Source organism: Acinonyx jubatus, chromosome A3 (assembly GCF_027475565.1).
Source record: "Acinonyx jubatus isolate Ajub_Pintada_27869175 chromosome A3, VMU_Ajub_asm_v1.0, whole genome shotgun sequence".
NCBI lineage: Eukaryota > Metazoa > Chordata > Mammalia > Carnivora > Felidae > Acinonyx > Acinonyx jubatus.
In genome coordinates this window covers 81060475-81076838 of record NC_069388.1, presented here as the reverse complement: position 1 = coordinate 81076838, position 16364 = coordinate 81060475, and the positions used below count along the sequence as shown (strand labels likewise).

The window sequence follows — 16364 nt, the reverse complement described above, 5'->3', positions numbered from 1 at the left end:
CACTAGACGATAAACAGACCCAGTAAGGTTGGGTGAGTGAGGAAGTGAACTGAAAGAACGGCTCCGTGTTCTCCATAGGCCCGAAGTTGTGAACAGAGGCCCCTCAATTCCTCTTCCGTCCTTAACGCGGACGTCCTGGGATCAACTGGAAAGCTCCAGCCTGAGGCTGGTCAGGCCAGCAAAAGGCGCATAGGCGGAAGGACCCGCCAGCGGACCCGCCAGGCAGGTCCTCCAGCTTGCCCGTCCTCGCAGCCTCCGCTCTAAAGCAGTCGCTCTGGTTTCTACCCTTCTCTCCTCACCTTTGGGAGTCCCCAGATCACCCCCCACCCTCATCCTCCAGCCTTGGCCGGCACCGCCCTCTGTCCCTCCCCTCCCCCTCCCCCTTGGGGGGCTGACTCGTCCGGCTGCCACGTCTCACTGATGACATCACCAGGGCCGCTCGGTCTTAGCCAATCCGCTAGGGGGAGTCCGAGCGAAGTCCAAGCCAGCGAGTCAGCGGGGCGGGGACCAGGGAGGGGCAAGAGGGTGGGGAGGTGAGAGAGTGGGGAATGGGGCGAGCGACAAGCTCTCAAGTACGCATGCGCCAGAGGCGCGGGGTTTGGCGGGAAGTTGAGTCCTGGTTGACACACCGCACCGTCCGTCTCCAGCTCCCGCTGTGGGTTCGAACTCTCTTTCCCGGCGTGCCACGCGGTGCGGCCGCCCTTTGGGCTGTGTAAAGACCCCTCGGTCTAAGGCTTTCCTATTTCCTGGTTCGCCAGCGGCCATTTTGGGTGGAAGCGATAGCTGAGTGGCGGCGGCTGCTGATTGTGTTCTTAGGGGACGGAGTGGGGGAAGACGTTTGCTCTCCCGGAACAGCCTATCTCATTCCTTTCCCTCGATTACCCGTGGCGCGGAGAGTCAGGGCGGCGGCTGCAGCAGCAAGGGCGGCGGTGGCGGCGGCGGCAGCTGCAGTGACATGTCCAGCATGAATCCCGAATAGTGAGTGCAGGAGAGCACCGGTCGGCTGGGTCCGTGGGCCTGCTTGGAAAAGCTTAAGAGGGGCGAAGAGGGCTGAGGCGGGAGTGAGGGCCTCGGCCAGGGTGAGGTGAGGGTGGTAAGGCAGGAGATGCTGGTGGCCCGGAGTCGGGCCCCATTGTCTGACGGAAGAGGGGTGGCCGGGGGGAGGGGTCGGGTCGGAGGGGTGAGCCGCCCGGGCCTGGACCGGGTCTGGTTGGAAGCCCTCAGTGCCGGGCCGGTGCAGAGGAATAGTCTGTTGAGGGGGTTGGGGAGTTTGGGAGTCGGTGGTGGGGCGGCGGGAAGGGGGGTAGTTTCTCGCAGAGGCAGTGACTTTTGAAGGAAGACTTATTTTTAAGGGGGGAGAGGATAGACTGGGAGAGCTGTCCTAGAGGGCACTGTCAGACCCTGCGCCCGCACTCTGCGGAGCTGTCAGAATCGTCAGGGTGGAAACCTGCTTTACTTGTAAATCTTGAGCTTGTTGGCTCTTTCTTTCACTCTCCCGGCCAGGCTGCAGGTAATATGGATGCTTTTCCCACTGCGTGGGATTGAGGGGAATGAGTAGATGGTGAGAAGAGATTTTATTTTACATTTTTAGTTTAGTTTTTTTTTTTTTTTAAACTTATTCCCTGGGGTTCTTCAAGAACTCACGGGGCCCATTGCCTTTTTTTTTTTTTTTTTTTTTTAAGAGGACACTGAAGTCATTTTGTCTTGTGTAGGTCGAGAAAAGAAAAACAACTAAGACGTAGGAACATTTTTCTGATGTTATCAAACTAAAGGAAGACTGCTGTCAAGTTGAAAGAGAAACGAATGGGCTCTATGATCTGTAGGTTTTGGATTACCTTCTTGAATGCTGGAAGATAGGGAATGAGGTTCCATGACGTGTCATGAAAAGTTAATGCATTTCTTTTTCTTGCTCAAGAAGTCACCACAGCATATGTGACACACCTGGCACCTTTCCTGGGAACTGGTGTTCACTTTTCTTGGGAAGATTTCTTTGGGCTGTCTTTAATGGCCCTTAAAAAAAAAAAGTCCTCCTTCAGCTTACATATATAAATTAATGAATGGAGGAGATTTAATTGGTGTTCTTCAGCATCAGAAGGCTTTGGGGTAGAGAGGGATTTTTTTTTTTTTTTTAAGCAAAAGTCAGTATTTTAAAAGTTGACTTTATTTGCTTCTTTGGTCAGTTAGTGCTAAACAGTTCCCCTAAAAGTTCTACCCATCAGTTTAGCTGACTGTCATGTGTGTGTCACATGGTTCTTGCAAAATGCATTCTGACTTCAAGTTTTGTAATACGGTGGTTTGATGCTGAAATGTCCCCTTTTGCACTAAACAGAAGCCATTCTATTTCATTAAAATTTTATATACTTTAAGAAATTGAGGATCGTGTTCCCATAGTGCCATGTTTGCTATGTTGGCAGTTTTTAATTTCTTTATCAGACTCCTAGGACAAAGTTGGTTTTGCACAATTAGGGAGAGTTGAACTTGAGGATCCTAATTTGGTGGTTTTCCTGGCAACAATAAAGTACATGGATTTGTCACTTTATGGAGACTTGTAAACCTTGTCCATTAGGGGAGTTCCTTCTATTTGCTGAATATATTTAGTACTATAAATAGATTTTGAAGATTAGTTTAACAGAACCATGACAAATTATTTGGCCTCTGAATTTGTTTCTCCTTCTATAAAATAGGATAGCAGTCAGTATTCCTATCAGGGTAGTTGTGAGATTCAAGTGTATGCAAAAGAAGAGCACTCCAGGTGGTGTGTGTCATGTCATTATCATGTGTGACATTCTAGTAGTGCTAGGATTTAGGAATATAATCCTTACCCTTAAGGAGTTTATAATGGAGTATAGAAAATAGTTTGGTAAACGCCAGTAGAGTTCATTCCAGATGTGCAGCATGGATAGGAGCAACAAGAGTTCACGGGAGGGTGGAGGGTTGTGGTTGGGCAGTTGGGTTCAGGAAGAATTTATAGAAAAGAGGCTTGTGAGAGAATTATTAGCAGTAGATTTAGAGAAGCTCTAGGGAGTGGGGAGGATTTTTCAAGGGGGAAGAAAGGAAAATGGTTAATAAATGGCAATGATAGTAATTCTTAAGTAAGTGCCAAACCATCCGGTAATGATCTCAACAGGATCAAACCCAGAAGTCATTTTTATGCTTTTTCTGCTATCGAGTATGCCCGTAACTGGCCAATTATACTTCTAGTCTAGACTGTGTCTAATAAAATAGGAGTTGGGAAAACCTTTGAAGAGCATTAGTGAAAATTACTTGGAGAGGAGGTGATGGGTATTTTATTAGGGAAGGTCACAAGGGCAAGCAGCAAGCAGATTTTTAACAATGTGACTTGCGTTTTTTCTTTTTGTCTTTAATGAAGTTAACCATCATAAAAGTAGTTAGTGAAAAATCGGAAAATAGAGAAAAGAACAAAAATTCTTATACGTCTATTTACTTTAGTACCTGTTCTAAACTTCAAAATCTTTTATTTTTTCTTAAATTAAAACTTTTAATGGGTGAGTGCTTTCACAATTCTATGGTGTTGTCTTAATAGCTTATACTTATAGCCGTATATGTTAGGTATAATATACGTTACAATACGTGTGTATTTTGTATTTTGGCATACACATATGTTGATGTGAAAGGGTAGAACACTAGATAATGTTTAAAAGTGCTCTCTAAATATTCCTTGTTTTTGGTTTATCATCTAATTTATCTTATTCCTTTTAGAAACTTTTAAAATCTGCTTCATGGGTGCCACTGAATTTGGTAAAATGAAAATGGGTTCTTGATAAAAGAAAAAATTTGGTTCTCTCAGAAGGAACAGGGTTTTTTTAGATTATTGATCGACATATAAGATTGCCTGTTGGTAGCTTTTTTATTGAATGCTTTTACTTTATGATCTTTTAGTTGTAAACTTGGTTTGGGAGGAGGAGAATGAGTAATATAGCAGCCAAAGATTAAATTTTAAGCTGTCCCTTTAACTACTTTCTACATTATTTGGCTAATATGGGAGAAATGACAACCCTGGGTTATCTTTATGGCAGAAATTAAGGGTAATGACTGATTTGTGAATTTCAAGTACAAACAAGAAAAAGCAACTGGAAGTGGAATCTCAATAGTGGGAAAAGTAGGTGAAAAGATCAAATTCTTTTTTTTTCTGGAGATCTGAAGATGTTTTTGAGCTAGGTGGTGAAGCAGGCAGTGATTATTTCAGCACACTGGTTAAGAAATACTTAGCATTATTGTCATACCAGAAACATTTTTCTCTAATCCATAAGCTTTTGGTGGATTTTTTAGTGTCAAGAAAACCATTTTGGCTACTTCATCTGTAAGGAGTGTGTTAAGAGTAAAGTGTGGGTACTTATCATGGATATACCAATTAACTACAATGGGAAGGACTATAGTCATCTTCTTGGATCACCTGTAGTTCTTTAATGTAGAAAAATTTTATAGTGGGGACCCTGGGTGGCTCAGTCGGTTAAGCGTCCGACTTCGGCCCAGGTCATGATCTCACGGTCCGTGAGTTCAAGCCCTGCATCGGGCTCTGTGCTGACTGCTCAGAGCCTGGAGCCTGCTTCGGATTCTGTGTCTCCCTCTCTCTCTCTGCTCCTCCCCCGTTCATGCTCTGTCTCTCTCTGTCTCATAAATAAATAAACATTTAAAAAAAAAGTTTTATAGTAAATGCCTTGTTTATGTTTTAACACGGCTTCCGAATGATGTTTGAGATCATGGCCCAGGATTTAATCAGTCTTTCAAACTTTGCTCTTCTAACAGGAGACTAATAATAGACTTAATGAACATTTGCCTTTTTCTTTCTTTCTTTCTTTTTTTTTCTGCCTGCACTTTTAACATAAGAGTTTGAAAGTAAAAGCAACTTAATATGTTTTGTTATCTGACAATAATAAGTATGTCATAATTGGCTTTCATACACTTTTTTTTTTAGCACTTTTTTTTATTAGAAAAGAAATCAACTAGGGGCGCCTGGGTGGCGCAGTCGGTTAAGCGTCTGACTTCAGCCAGGTCACGATCTCGCGGTCAGGGAGTTCGAGCCCCGCGTCAGGCTCTGGGCTGATGGCTCAGAGCCTGGAGCCTGTTTCCGATTCTCTGTCTCCCTCTCTCTCTGCTCCTCCCCCGTTCATGCTCTGTCTCTCTCTGTCCCAAAAATAAATAAACGTTGAAAAAAAAAATTTTTTTTTAAAAAAGAAAAGAAATCAACTAAAGTAAGTTGCCTTTTTTTGGTTGTCTTGATGAGTTTTGGGTGGTGTTGATAACGGTTTGAAAAATTCAGAAAAGTTTAAAGAAGAAAAATAACCAGTATTCTCACCATCCAGAATATACTTTCTTAATTTCTGTAGAGAATCAGCATGTGTGATTTTTTGGGGAGTGTGTTTCTGGCAGCTATGTAGAATCTACAGCATGAATCTTAAGAGTTTTGTGTGAATATATGATCTTGTCAGGTCATTTGAAGAGAACAGAAATTTGACATTTAATATTTTTTTCATCATTAAGTTAAAATGAGAATTTTTGACAGTTTCTTACATATTCCAAATAAAAATTTTTAAAAAATATTAAAAGATGAAAGAGCTTCAGAATCCAGTGGTCTCTTGAAAACTCTTTAGTTGACTTTTAAACAGAATTTTGCTTTCTGAGTAATTTTGTTTCTTGGATATTTCAGTCTTTTTTATTCTGAAAGCAGTCTTAGTAATTTATCTATGTGCTACCATTTTGTTATATTCACATCCTACTAGCAATCCTTTGTGTGCATGTATTTCTTTCCTTGGCAACCTTTGACTATACGTTAGGATAGTTTTACTATTTGCCATTGTAGTAAAGTTTCATTTTTGATAATTAATAGCTTTTTTTTTTTTTTTGCTAATGTTATCTATTCTTGTCTCTTTCTAATGTATGAAAATATTTAAGGTCAAGTAAAATGCTTTTTAAGGTTTCTGAGATTTAAGGTTTGCTAAAAAATACTTTGTTTTAAGATGAAAATAAACTAAAAATGGATATAGAATGCCAATGCATGAGGTATTTTAGATATGTAGCTTATCAGCTTTTTACCACTGTCTGAGCTCAACTTTGGAGTTTCAGTAAAAGAGGCAAAATGCCCCCCCCCTTCCCCCACCAAGGAGAGAGGCATGGTCAGACTACTCCTCTCTTTTCCTGTAGAAGGTGGAGCTGAGATTGCTTTTTTGATGTCTAGAATAGTATTTAGGGAAGAACACCTAGGTCTTGGCTTTTCTTTCAAACTGCTCTGTGTTTCAGATAATAAATAAAAGGGTAATGTGGGGTGATATTTGGAAAAAAATAATAGTCCTGAGGAGTGAGAGAAAAAGTGTTGGTTTGTTGAGAAATGGGGTACAGAGGAGGAGTAGGAAATGAAGTTTTCCTTGGTAGTTTTGTGACTGGTTGGCTCAGTTGCTAGGAGCACTCTGCTTTATTAAATCCCAGGTTGTGATAGGTTCCGATTAAGTTTACACTGTTCCCTGTTTGTAGATTTCCTAATTCTGACAGGTGGTGTTCATGTAAACGCCTTTGTTTATAAGGGGGACCATTCTTTGGAAACATCATTTTTTTTTTGACAGAAGCTACTATTTAACGAGTGCTTACTATGTGCCAGCCACCTGGCTTCAGGGGCATTTTTTTTGCAGTCTGTGCTTCAAACTAGTGAGCAATTACATAAATTATGTAATTGAAGTTTTCTATGAACAGTGATAGATTCAACTTGTCTGAATATATTTCCTTTGAATAACAATAGTACTTAAATGGAATTATTCTTTGTTTTTTTCACTCTGCCTATAGATATTTTCCAATAACTTGATTTAGGGCAGTTATTCTTTTTTTGTTTTGTTTTTTAATTCCCGTTAACATATATTGTTATATTAGTTTCAGGTGTACAATTACACCTGCAACATCTCAGCCCTTCCATACATCACCTGGTGCTCATCACCACAAATTCACTCCTTAATCCCCATGCTTATTTAAGCCACGCTCCATCACCCTCCTCTCTGGTAACCATCAGTTCTCTATAACTGAGAGCCTGTTTCTTGATTTGTTTCTCATTTTTTTCCCTTTTGTTTTGTTTCTTACATTTCAAATATGAGTGAAGTAAGGTATTTGTCTTTCTCTGACTTACTTCCCTTAGCATCATATGCTTTAGCTCCATCCATGTTGTTGCAAATGGGAAGATTTCATTCTTTTTTATGTCTGAATAATATTCCATTGTGTATATACACAAACACACACCCCACATCTTTTTTGTCCATGGATCAATCGATGGACACTTGGGCTGCTTTCATATCTTGGTTCTGGTAAATAGTGTTGCTATAAACATAGGTGTACATGTATCCCTTTGAATTAGTGTTCTTGTATTCTTTGGGTAAATATAAAGCAGTTTTTCTTAACCCATTTATTATGGTCATGTACTCCTAGGAGCATTTGATGAAATCTGTGGACATGCTCCCTTTGTGCATACATACTTAAAACATTTTGCATAAAAGTGCATGCTGTTTATACTCAGTTTAAAGTCTGGTATTGAGCTAATTAGCTTTAAAATGTGAGATTTATTTGGGTATGCTTTATTTTCGTGAACTATTCTGTGCTTTCCTTCTTTTTTTTTTTTTTTTTAAATGCTACCTTTCTGTTTCTCATTGAATTACTAATATATGAGTTGTTTCCAAGAGCCTTGAAACAGGCACATGAAGTTCACAGAACATTAGTGTTTGCATTAAGAACAATAGATCATTTCTGTAGTATCTTTACTACCTCAGTAAAGGATATAGTTAGGATAATGCCTAGCCAAGTGTGATATAGTCTTAAGTGTTTGATGAAACTTATACAAATAGTCGAATAGCTAGGTTTATAAAAGGACATTTGAAGCAACTTTGTGAAATACACACTGGATAATCATTTAGTGCTTTATTTGTAGATTGGTGGCTAGCACCTGTCTTCATAAAGACCAATTGGATTCATCACTTACTAAAGCTAATGAAGTCTGAACTGTAAAATTTACCATGCTTTTTTGAGCCAAGCTGACTTATTTTCTACCAACACAAATGTTCTAAGTTAATTTAAGCAGTGAATCACACTTTACTTTGTATTTGGTCAGGTCCTGTGTACTAGTTCATAATCGTTTGACTCATTCTGATAGGTTTTATATGTATGACTTAAGGTTTTTATCATCTGAGTATGTAAAATACATCATTGAAGGAATATGGTGTGATAAAAAACAGCATTTGGAGTTACAAACCCTAGGTTTAAGTTCAGATTGACACTTACCTCTGCAAGTCATTTATGCGTTTTTCGCCTGTTTCTTTCTCTATAAAATGTGATTAGTACCACCTCAGTTCTGAGTCTCAAGAGTAAACTGTACAGTGCTATAGAGATGTTATTTGACATGTATATTCTAGTAAGGGATATTAGACTGTAAATGGCCAGTGGTTTCAGTTTTAAAGCTTTTCTCACACATGATTACTCATCACCCAATTAGTCTGTTTTTGTCTACTTTAACAATTTTCTTAATACACATTTAAAAAAAATCTTCTAGTAAATGCATACCTATGTGTGTGTGTGTATATGCATGCACACACACACACACACACACACGGGTAATTTCAACCTTACAAGAAAGCTTGGTAAAGAAAACAGCCAGCCCTTTCTCTGTCATTAGTTAGAATATGCTAGGAGTTGGGGCAGGGGATGGGGGGGAGTTTTTTTTTTTATTGTGAAAGATGGACTCTGCTCGCAGGTGCATACCAATTTGTTAAGAAGATGACTCATGGGGGCACCTGGGTGGCTCAGTAGGTTAAGCATCGGTTAAGTGTCCCGCTCTTGATCTCGGCTCTGGTCATGATCTCTTCGTGGGATGGAGGCTGTGTGTCAGGCTCTGTGCTGGTGGCATGGAGCCTCCTTGGGATTCTCTCTCTCTTCCCCTCCCCAATCCATGCTTTTCACTTTCGCAAAATAAATAAGTTAACTTTAAAAAAAAAAAATGTCTCATGCTCAAACAAGTATAATTGGTATCACAGTATTATCACAGATTAAATCTTGTGATACTTTTAAAAAATAGAATGGCAGAATAGGTGATGCAGAAGATTTAGAGAAAGGGCCTATGATTTCTATCATTAACAGGAAGTTTTACTTATGTTTTCTTTAGCTGGAGAGTAACAGTACTGAGGAGGACTCTCCAGAACCCTTGATGCTAGTCTTGGGATGTAGTCAAGAGCTAACAATTTGAGTTGTCATCAATAGCCAGAAATTTTATTTATGTACATTCTTTCCTTCAGTCCTGTGAAGAAATAGTGTCCTAGGTTTACAGATGTGGAAACAAAGGCAGAGAAGAGTTTAATGGCTTGCCTAAGGGCATTCAGTAAGCAGCAGAATTGGAATTTTAACTCAAGGGCCTGTGATTTCACAGTCCTAGTATGCGGTTTCCAACTTACTATGTGTGGTTAACTCTAGAAATTTAAAATTTGAGCTAGTTAATTAGGCGACTAACATTTTTGTGGTCAGTGTCTTTTAAAATTTATGATTAGAGAGGTCTTTTTAAAAATGTTAAAGGTTTGTGAAATACATGTTACGAGGTACATATTATGGTCTTTGACTTTCTCTTTCACATCTTGGGTTGGTATTTAAAGCTTCCTTAGGCTTGAAGTCAATTATTGTATCCATTCTCAGTTTTTCTACCCTCATGACTATTCTTGAATATTTATACTTGGGGCCTTGGAAGTCATGGATGTGTTTCTGTGAGTAAAGCAAGTGAAGCAGAGAACTGCCTTTCTTTTGCTGGAGAGGGCACCCTTGCTGCAGACCATGTTACTATGTTGTGTGTGCTAGGCTTTGGGAGTTGTGACTGGTGTGATCATAGTACTTATAACTGTTAGTTGGTAATTTTTAAACCTTTATTTTAGATTATACTAGTAAATTCCTGTGGTATTTTGTCACCATCATCTGAACAGAGGGTTTGGATAAATAGCTTTAAAGTTTTTGTCAAAGCTCTTAAAGGTTTTCGTCAGGTTACCTAGCGGTTTGGAGGGAGGAAGGAAAAATAATAATAATTGCCACTTATTGTGCTTCTGTAATGTGCCAGATACTGTGCTACAGGTTTTAGAGGCATTTTTTTCTAAATCTGACAAGAAACCTAAGGTAGAGGGTGGAGCTTGAATTCAAATACCGGTCGTTCCAGCTCTAAAACCCGTGCAGGCTTTGAAAGGTAAAAGAAGTAGAGGATATTTACATCTCCTCCCTGGCATATTTTTCAGCAAATACTGGTTACATAGGTTGTAAGACCTATCTACTTTTATTGTCCTCTTGTATGACTTGCCGCTTTGTTTAGAGCTACCAAAGTATCCTTCATTTTCAGAATTCCAACTTTGAATTTTTGGAACACTTCTAAACTGAGCTGAAATGGAACCTGGAAAATTAATTTATTGTCTCTAAATATCAAAGAAAAACATGTACTTTTATGAATAGCTTATGGGGACAATTTTTAAAAAATTGCTTGGCTATTTCGTTAAATTTGGAAGAAAGACTGTTGTACTCTGAGATACTTGATGATTACTTTGACAGTGCTTTTGTCCATAGCTGAAAATTTATTTTTTATTGTTTTTAAGTTTGTTTGTTTATTTATTGAGAGAGAGAGAGAAAGAAAGAGTCCTAAGCAGACAACGTACTGTCAGTGCAGAACCCTGTGCAGGGCTTGAATTCCCAGACTATGAGATCATGATCCAGCTGAAAACAAGAGTCGGACCCTGGTGCCCCTGTTTTGTTTTTTATGTAGTTTAGTCTTCAAAGTAATATGTGCTTTATAAAATTCAAACAATGGAAATATGTGAAGGAACTAAAAGTTTTTACCTCTTTTCTCCAGCCTGATGGTCAATTTTGAATTGTTTTCCGTGGAGCATACTTAAAATGAGTGAAGGGGAGCACCTGGGTGGTTCAGTTTGTTCAGCGTCCGACTTCCGGCTCAGGTCATGATCTCACAGTTCTTGGGTTCTAGTCCCACATGGAGCTCTCTGCACAGAGCCTGCTTCAGATTCTGTCCTCCCCCTTCCCTGCTCAAGTGTGCGTGTGCACGCGTGCTCTCTCTCTCTCTCTCAAAAATAAAACATTAAAAAAGTGAAGAAGAAAAGTTGATGTCAGACACAGTTAACTGCAGCCCAAGTTTTTATTAATCATTCCATACCCTAGAGTCTAATAGAACAGTGTATAGTTTAATAGTGAATTAAAATTTGGCCACTGTGTCATAATATCATAGTCATAATTTTGTTTTAAATTTTTTATGTGAGCTTAGGTTATTTTCAAGTATGACATTTATAAAGAAGGTAGAATAACATTCTACCTTTCTCAAGGGAATTTGCTCTGGATGAAAAACACATTTACTTTCCACTGAACTTTTAAAAATAGTACGCCTTTTCTAAGATATAGGTGACATGAAGTTTGTATTTTGGGAGTACTGTGTGGATAAAAACGACTTTATATTATAGCCAATTGTTTTGCTTTTGTCTTTTCTTCCTTGGTATGTTTCCAGAGGGTGGAATATTGAAAGTTGTGTTAATGTCAGTCAGCTTTCTCTTACATATGACCTATGTTTGGTAATCTAAATTTTATTTCATAAAAGAAAAATGTTTATTCTTATTTAATCCAAAAAATTGACTTCATATACTTGTGGCTATATTGGGAATGTGCCAGTGCTATCTTGACTCTGCTCTACCTATTTAGAAATCATTTATGTTATGGTAGTAATGCTGGATGAACTTGCAGAGGTGTTAAGTCTTTGGAAAAAACCTCTGATTAAAACTTTTCTTCCTCTCAAATAATTTGTTTTTTGTTATAAGAGTAATATGTATTTATTGCAGACTGTGAAAAAAGTAAAGAAGGTAGTATCAGTTGTAATCCTAAAATTTAGAAGTGTCCATTTTCTCCCAAATCTTTTATGTATGTGAACATTTTTTAAAAACAAAAGTGGGAAATGAATTATACTAAACAAAATGTAATCTTTTCACAACTGTTTCACATAAACAGTCTCTACAGGTTTTAGAATTCCCAGTAGCATTTTATTTTATTTTTATTATTAATGTTTATTTATTTTTGAGAGACAGAGCATGAGTGGGGGTGGGGCAGAGAGAGAGAGGGAGACACCGAAACTGAAGCAGGCTCCAGGCTTTGAGCTGTCAGCACAGAGCCTGACTCGGGGCTGGAACTTGGGAATGGCAAGATCATGACATAAGCTTAACCAGCTGAGCCACCCAGGCGCCCCTCCCGGTGGCATTTTAGATTCAGACAGAAGTGGATTCATCCCTTACTACGTATTTTATGTACAGTGTGGTAACTTCATGAGAAGGAAACCACTTTACCTAAGTAGAATTTTGAACCAAAGTTTGTTTTTGTAACTTTTTTAAAGTATAATCATGTTCTCACAATAGGGACTTTTTTAAAAATACAGAAAATTATCTGTTAGTGCTTGCATGCAAAAATGGCAGAGGTATCAAGATTATAATCAGATCATAAATAATGGAAATAGAGAATTTCCAATATTGCTGAAGTAGACCATGAATTGACTTACAGGAGATAGTGAAAGAATTTTTTTTTCAGTCGCCGTTATCTTTGATGCCCCACCACCCATTAGTTAAAGGCTGTTTATTTCCCTGAATCTGTCTCTTTCTATCCAGCCTTAATCTGTCAGTCTACCTTAACTGTCTTTGCTTTCTCACTGAATTATCTCCTGTTTAAATTAAAATGTAATCTTTGCTCATGTTAATATAAGTTCAAGAGTTTTCTCTAATACTTGTGCCTCAAAAGCACCTTTTAAGTCTTTATTTTGTAGATTCCAGCAAGATTTCTGATTTGTTGATTTAACTTGAGAAAACACAAAATATGTCTCTTATGTTTAAAAAATAACAGCTAGCTTTTCTTTTTCTTAAAAAAATTTTTTTTTAAATGTTTATTTTTGAGAGAGAGAGAGACAGAGTGTGACCACAGGAGAAACAGAGAGAGGGGGAGAAACAGAATCTGAAGCAGGCTCCAGGCCCCAGGCTGTCAGCAGAGAGCCTGACACGGGGCTCAAACCCACAAACCAGCCCCACAAACCGTGAGATCATGACCTGAGCTAAAGTTGGATGCATGATCGACTGAGCCACCCAGGTGCCCCAGGAGATAGCTTTTCAAAGAGATTGTTATTCTGTGCCCATTTCACTAATGTCCTCATACTTAGTGTTTTTTCAAAAAATATTTTACTCCTTCCATCTTTGTATTTATCCTGTTTTTATTTTTTTATTATGTTATTTTTTAATGTTTATTTTTGAGAGAGAGAGAGAGAAAGAGAGCACGCACAGGGGAGGGGCAGAGAGGGGAGACGGAGTATCTGAAGTGGGCTTTGTGCTGACAGCAGAGCCCAGTGTGGGCCTTGAACTCACAAACTGAGATCATAACCTGAGCTGAAGCCGGACGCTTAACCAACTGAGCCATCCAAGCGCCCCTACTTTGTGGTTTTTTAAAAATCTTTTTGTTTTGAAATATATTTATAGAAGAGTTGTAAGAATAGTACAGAGAATTCCTGTATATCCTTCACTTAGCCTCCCCTAATATTAACATCTTGCATACCAAAGTACATTTATCAAAATTAAGAAATTAACATTAGGGGCGCCTGGGTGGCTCAGTCGGTTGAGCTTCTGACTTTGGCTCAGGTCATGATCTCGCGGTCCATGAGTTTGAGCCCTGCGTCGGCCTCTGCTAACAGCTCAGAGCCTGGAGCCAACAGCTCAGAGGCTGGAGCCTGCTTTGGATTCTGTGTCTCCCTCTCTCTCTGACCCTCCCCCATTCATGCTCTGTCTCTCTCTGTCTCAAAAATAAATACACGTTAAAAAAAATTATAAAAAAAAAAGAAATTAACATTGGTACATTATTAACTAAACTATAGACTTTTATTGTAGTTTCTCTAGTTTTTCTCTTAATGTCCATTTTCTATTATAGAATCCAGTCCAGGATACCATGTTGGAATTACCTGTTATACATGTTAGCCTTCTTCAGTCTGTGTTTTTCTCAGTCTTCTGTTTTTCATGATCTTCACACTTTCGAAGAGTGCTATTAGATATTTTGTAGAATGTCCTTCGATTTTAATTTGTCTGATGTTTTCTCATGATTAAACTGGGGTTATGGACTTGGAGAAGATACCTTAGAGGCGGAGCACTCTACTCATCACATTGTATCAGAAGGTACATGAAATCAGCGTGACTTCTTACTGATGATACTCACCTTAATCAGTTAAGGTGGTGTCTGTCTGGTTCCTCCATTGTGAAGTTACTATATTTCCCTTTCCATACTCTTAGAAAGCAGTCTTTAAGAGCGCACACTCAACAGAAGGGAATTAAGTCCATCTTCTAGATGGAGGAGTATTCGAAGAATTTGTGGGCAAAGTTAAAGCCACCACAGTAATAAATATTTGAGGGGACATACTTTGAGGCCATGTATATATCCTGTTTCTCCTTAAAGTTTCACCTGCAAATTTTAGAAGTCATTGTTGGATTTTGCCTGTAGCAGTTATTACTGTGGTGATCTATTGATGATTTTCTACTTCTCTTATTCCTTCTACATGTATTATTTGGACTCCTATAAGGAAGATTGATCTCCCAGTTATTTATTTAATAATTGATACCAGTATGAACTCATGGTTGTTTATTTTATTCATTGGCCTATAACCCAATACATGGTTTATTTTGTGGTTCAGGTTATTCTTCCTTGGCCAGTGAGGGAACTTTCTGTTGGTTCCTGTGTCCTTTTAACATGCCGTGTCCCCATCCATTTTTTAGCCCTAGGATTTTGCCAAAATGTTAATCAAGGATGGCCATAGATCTTCTTTAGTTGTGTCTCACAACAAAAGAGACCTGATTAAAAATGCAAATTTAAAATGTTCTCTGGTCTCTTAGCACATGCTTTGTAAAAGGTACAATGCCAGATTTTTGGATATATAGATGAGTAAGTTAGTTTATCTTCATACTCACAGGTATGTCTGTGAAATGAAGGCAATTAAGGAAATGGATTTTCTTTTTTTTGAGAGAGAGAGAGTGAGTGTCTGAGCAGGGGAGGGGCAAAGGGAGAGAGAGAATCTTAAGCAGGGTCTCATGCCCAATATGGAGCCAACCAGGAACCAGGGACTTGATCTCAGGACCATGAGGTCATGACCTGAACTGAAATTAGAAAATCTAATTTAGAAGAATGTGGTGATTTTGTAACTCTATAGATTTCTGAACTAGAATAATCTATTTTTTTTGCACTCTGGTCAAAATTATATTGTAAACTGAAAATCCAAATTCTTGGGGAATAAATGAAAACACATTTGCTAAACTGTTCTTGACTCTATACCAGAATTGTCACCTCGTGCTTTCTAATTATAGATTTTTGTGTTTGTCAGCATTTTTACTGTGTTCTGTTTTGTAAATTATAGTTAGAGACATATCTTTAAGCAGTCTCGAATCTCTGAATTCTCTTGAACATTTGGTATATTAATAATTTAGAAATAAGCTACTACAGTAGTAGGTAATTTTAAATGTTCCAATGCAAGTAATGTGCTATTGATCACACTCTCCAGGTATGTGTATTCAGTAAGAGGAAGAAGTTTGTGAGTTTGATTTTGTTTGCCATTCTCCTCCAAGTCTCTTGTCATGTTAGTAAAACTGGAAGAAGTTTTTACTTTTTCCAGTGATTAGCTCATTGCAGAGAAGAGTGCTCAACTGTTCATATTATTTATAATAGCTGTGAACTGTAAATTATCAGAAACTCATAAATTAACTGTTTTAAATTTTTTTTTTTCAACGTTTATTTATTTTTCGGACAGAGAGAGACAGAGCATGACCGGGGGAGGGGCAGAGAGACAGGGAGACACAGAATCGGAAACAGGCTCCAGGCTCTGAGCCATCAGCCCAGAGCCCAACGCGGGGCTCGAACTCACGGACCGCGAGATCGTGACCTGGCTGAAGTCGGACGCTTAACCGACTGCTCCACCCAGGCGCCCCAAATTAACTGTTTTAAAATAACACTGTAAAAGTTAAAAAGAATGTGATAATTGAAAAAGTTGATTTTTAGAAAATTAACTGTTAATTTCTTTTAGCCGTAATGTAATTTGTAACACACTTAGGAAGCATTCTTGTTTTTTTCCAGCTTTATGTTTATGCTGAAATAGAGAAAGTTGATCTTTAAGGTAATGAACAGTATTCAGGCAACATTTGTGGCCCAGTGCTGTCTTTTATTGTAACAGGGTCCAATACAGCTGATTCAGGGGGTGTTAATTCAGTGTTCACTGGATGCCTGGCACTGTGCTCTGGGAGATTGGTGATTTCAGGGCATTTGTTGTGTCTAAATTTCTGTTAAAAGCTAAG

General features: G+C 38.7%; 1 protein-coding gene across 1 annotated transcript in view; it reads left to right on the top strand.

Moving 5' to 3' along the window:
• The first annotated feature begins 737 nt into the window (after positions 1 to 737).
• The window catches only part of RAB1A (RAB1A, member RAS oncogene family), a 30983-nt gene continuing 15356 nt past the window's right edge, over positions 738 to 16364 (top strand). Inside the window, exon 1 of the mRNA XM_027072335.2 lies at positions 738 to 978. Coding sequence (XP_026928136.1) covers positions 956 to 978 — 23 coding nt within the window. The 5' untranslated portion in view covers positions 738 to 955. The remainder of the gene's footprint in view (positions 979 to 16364) is intronic.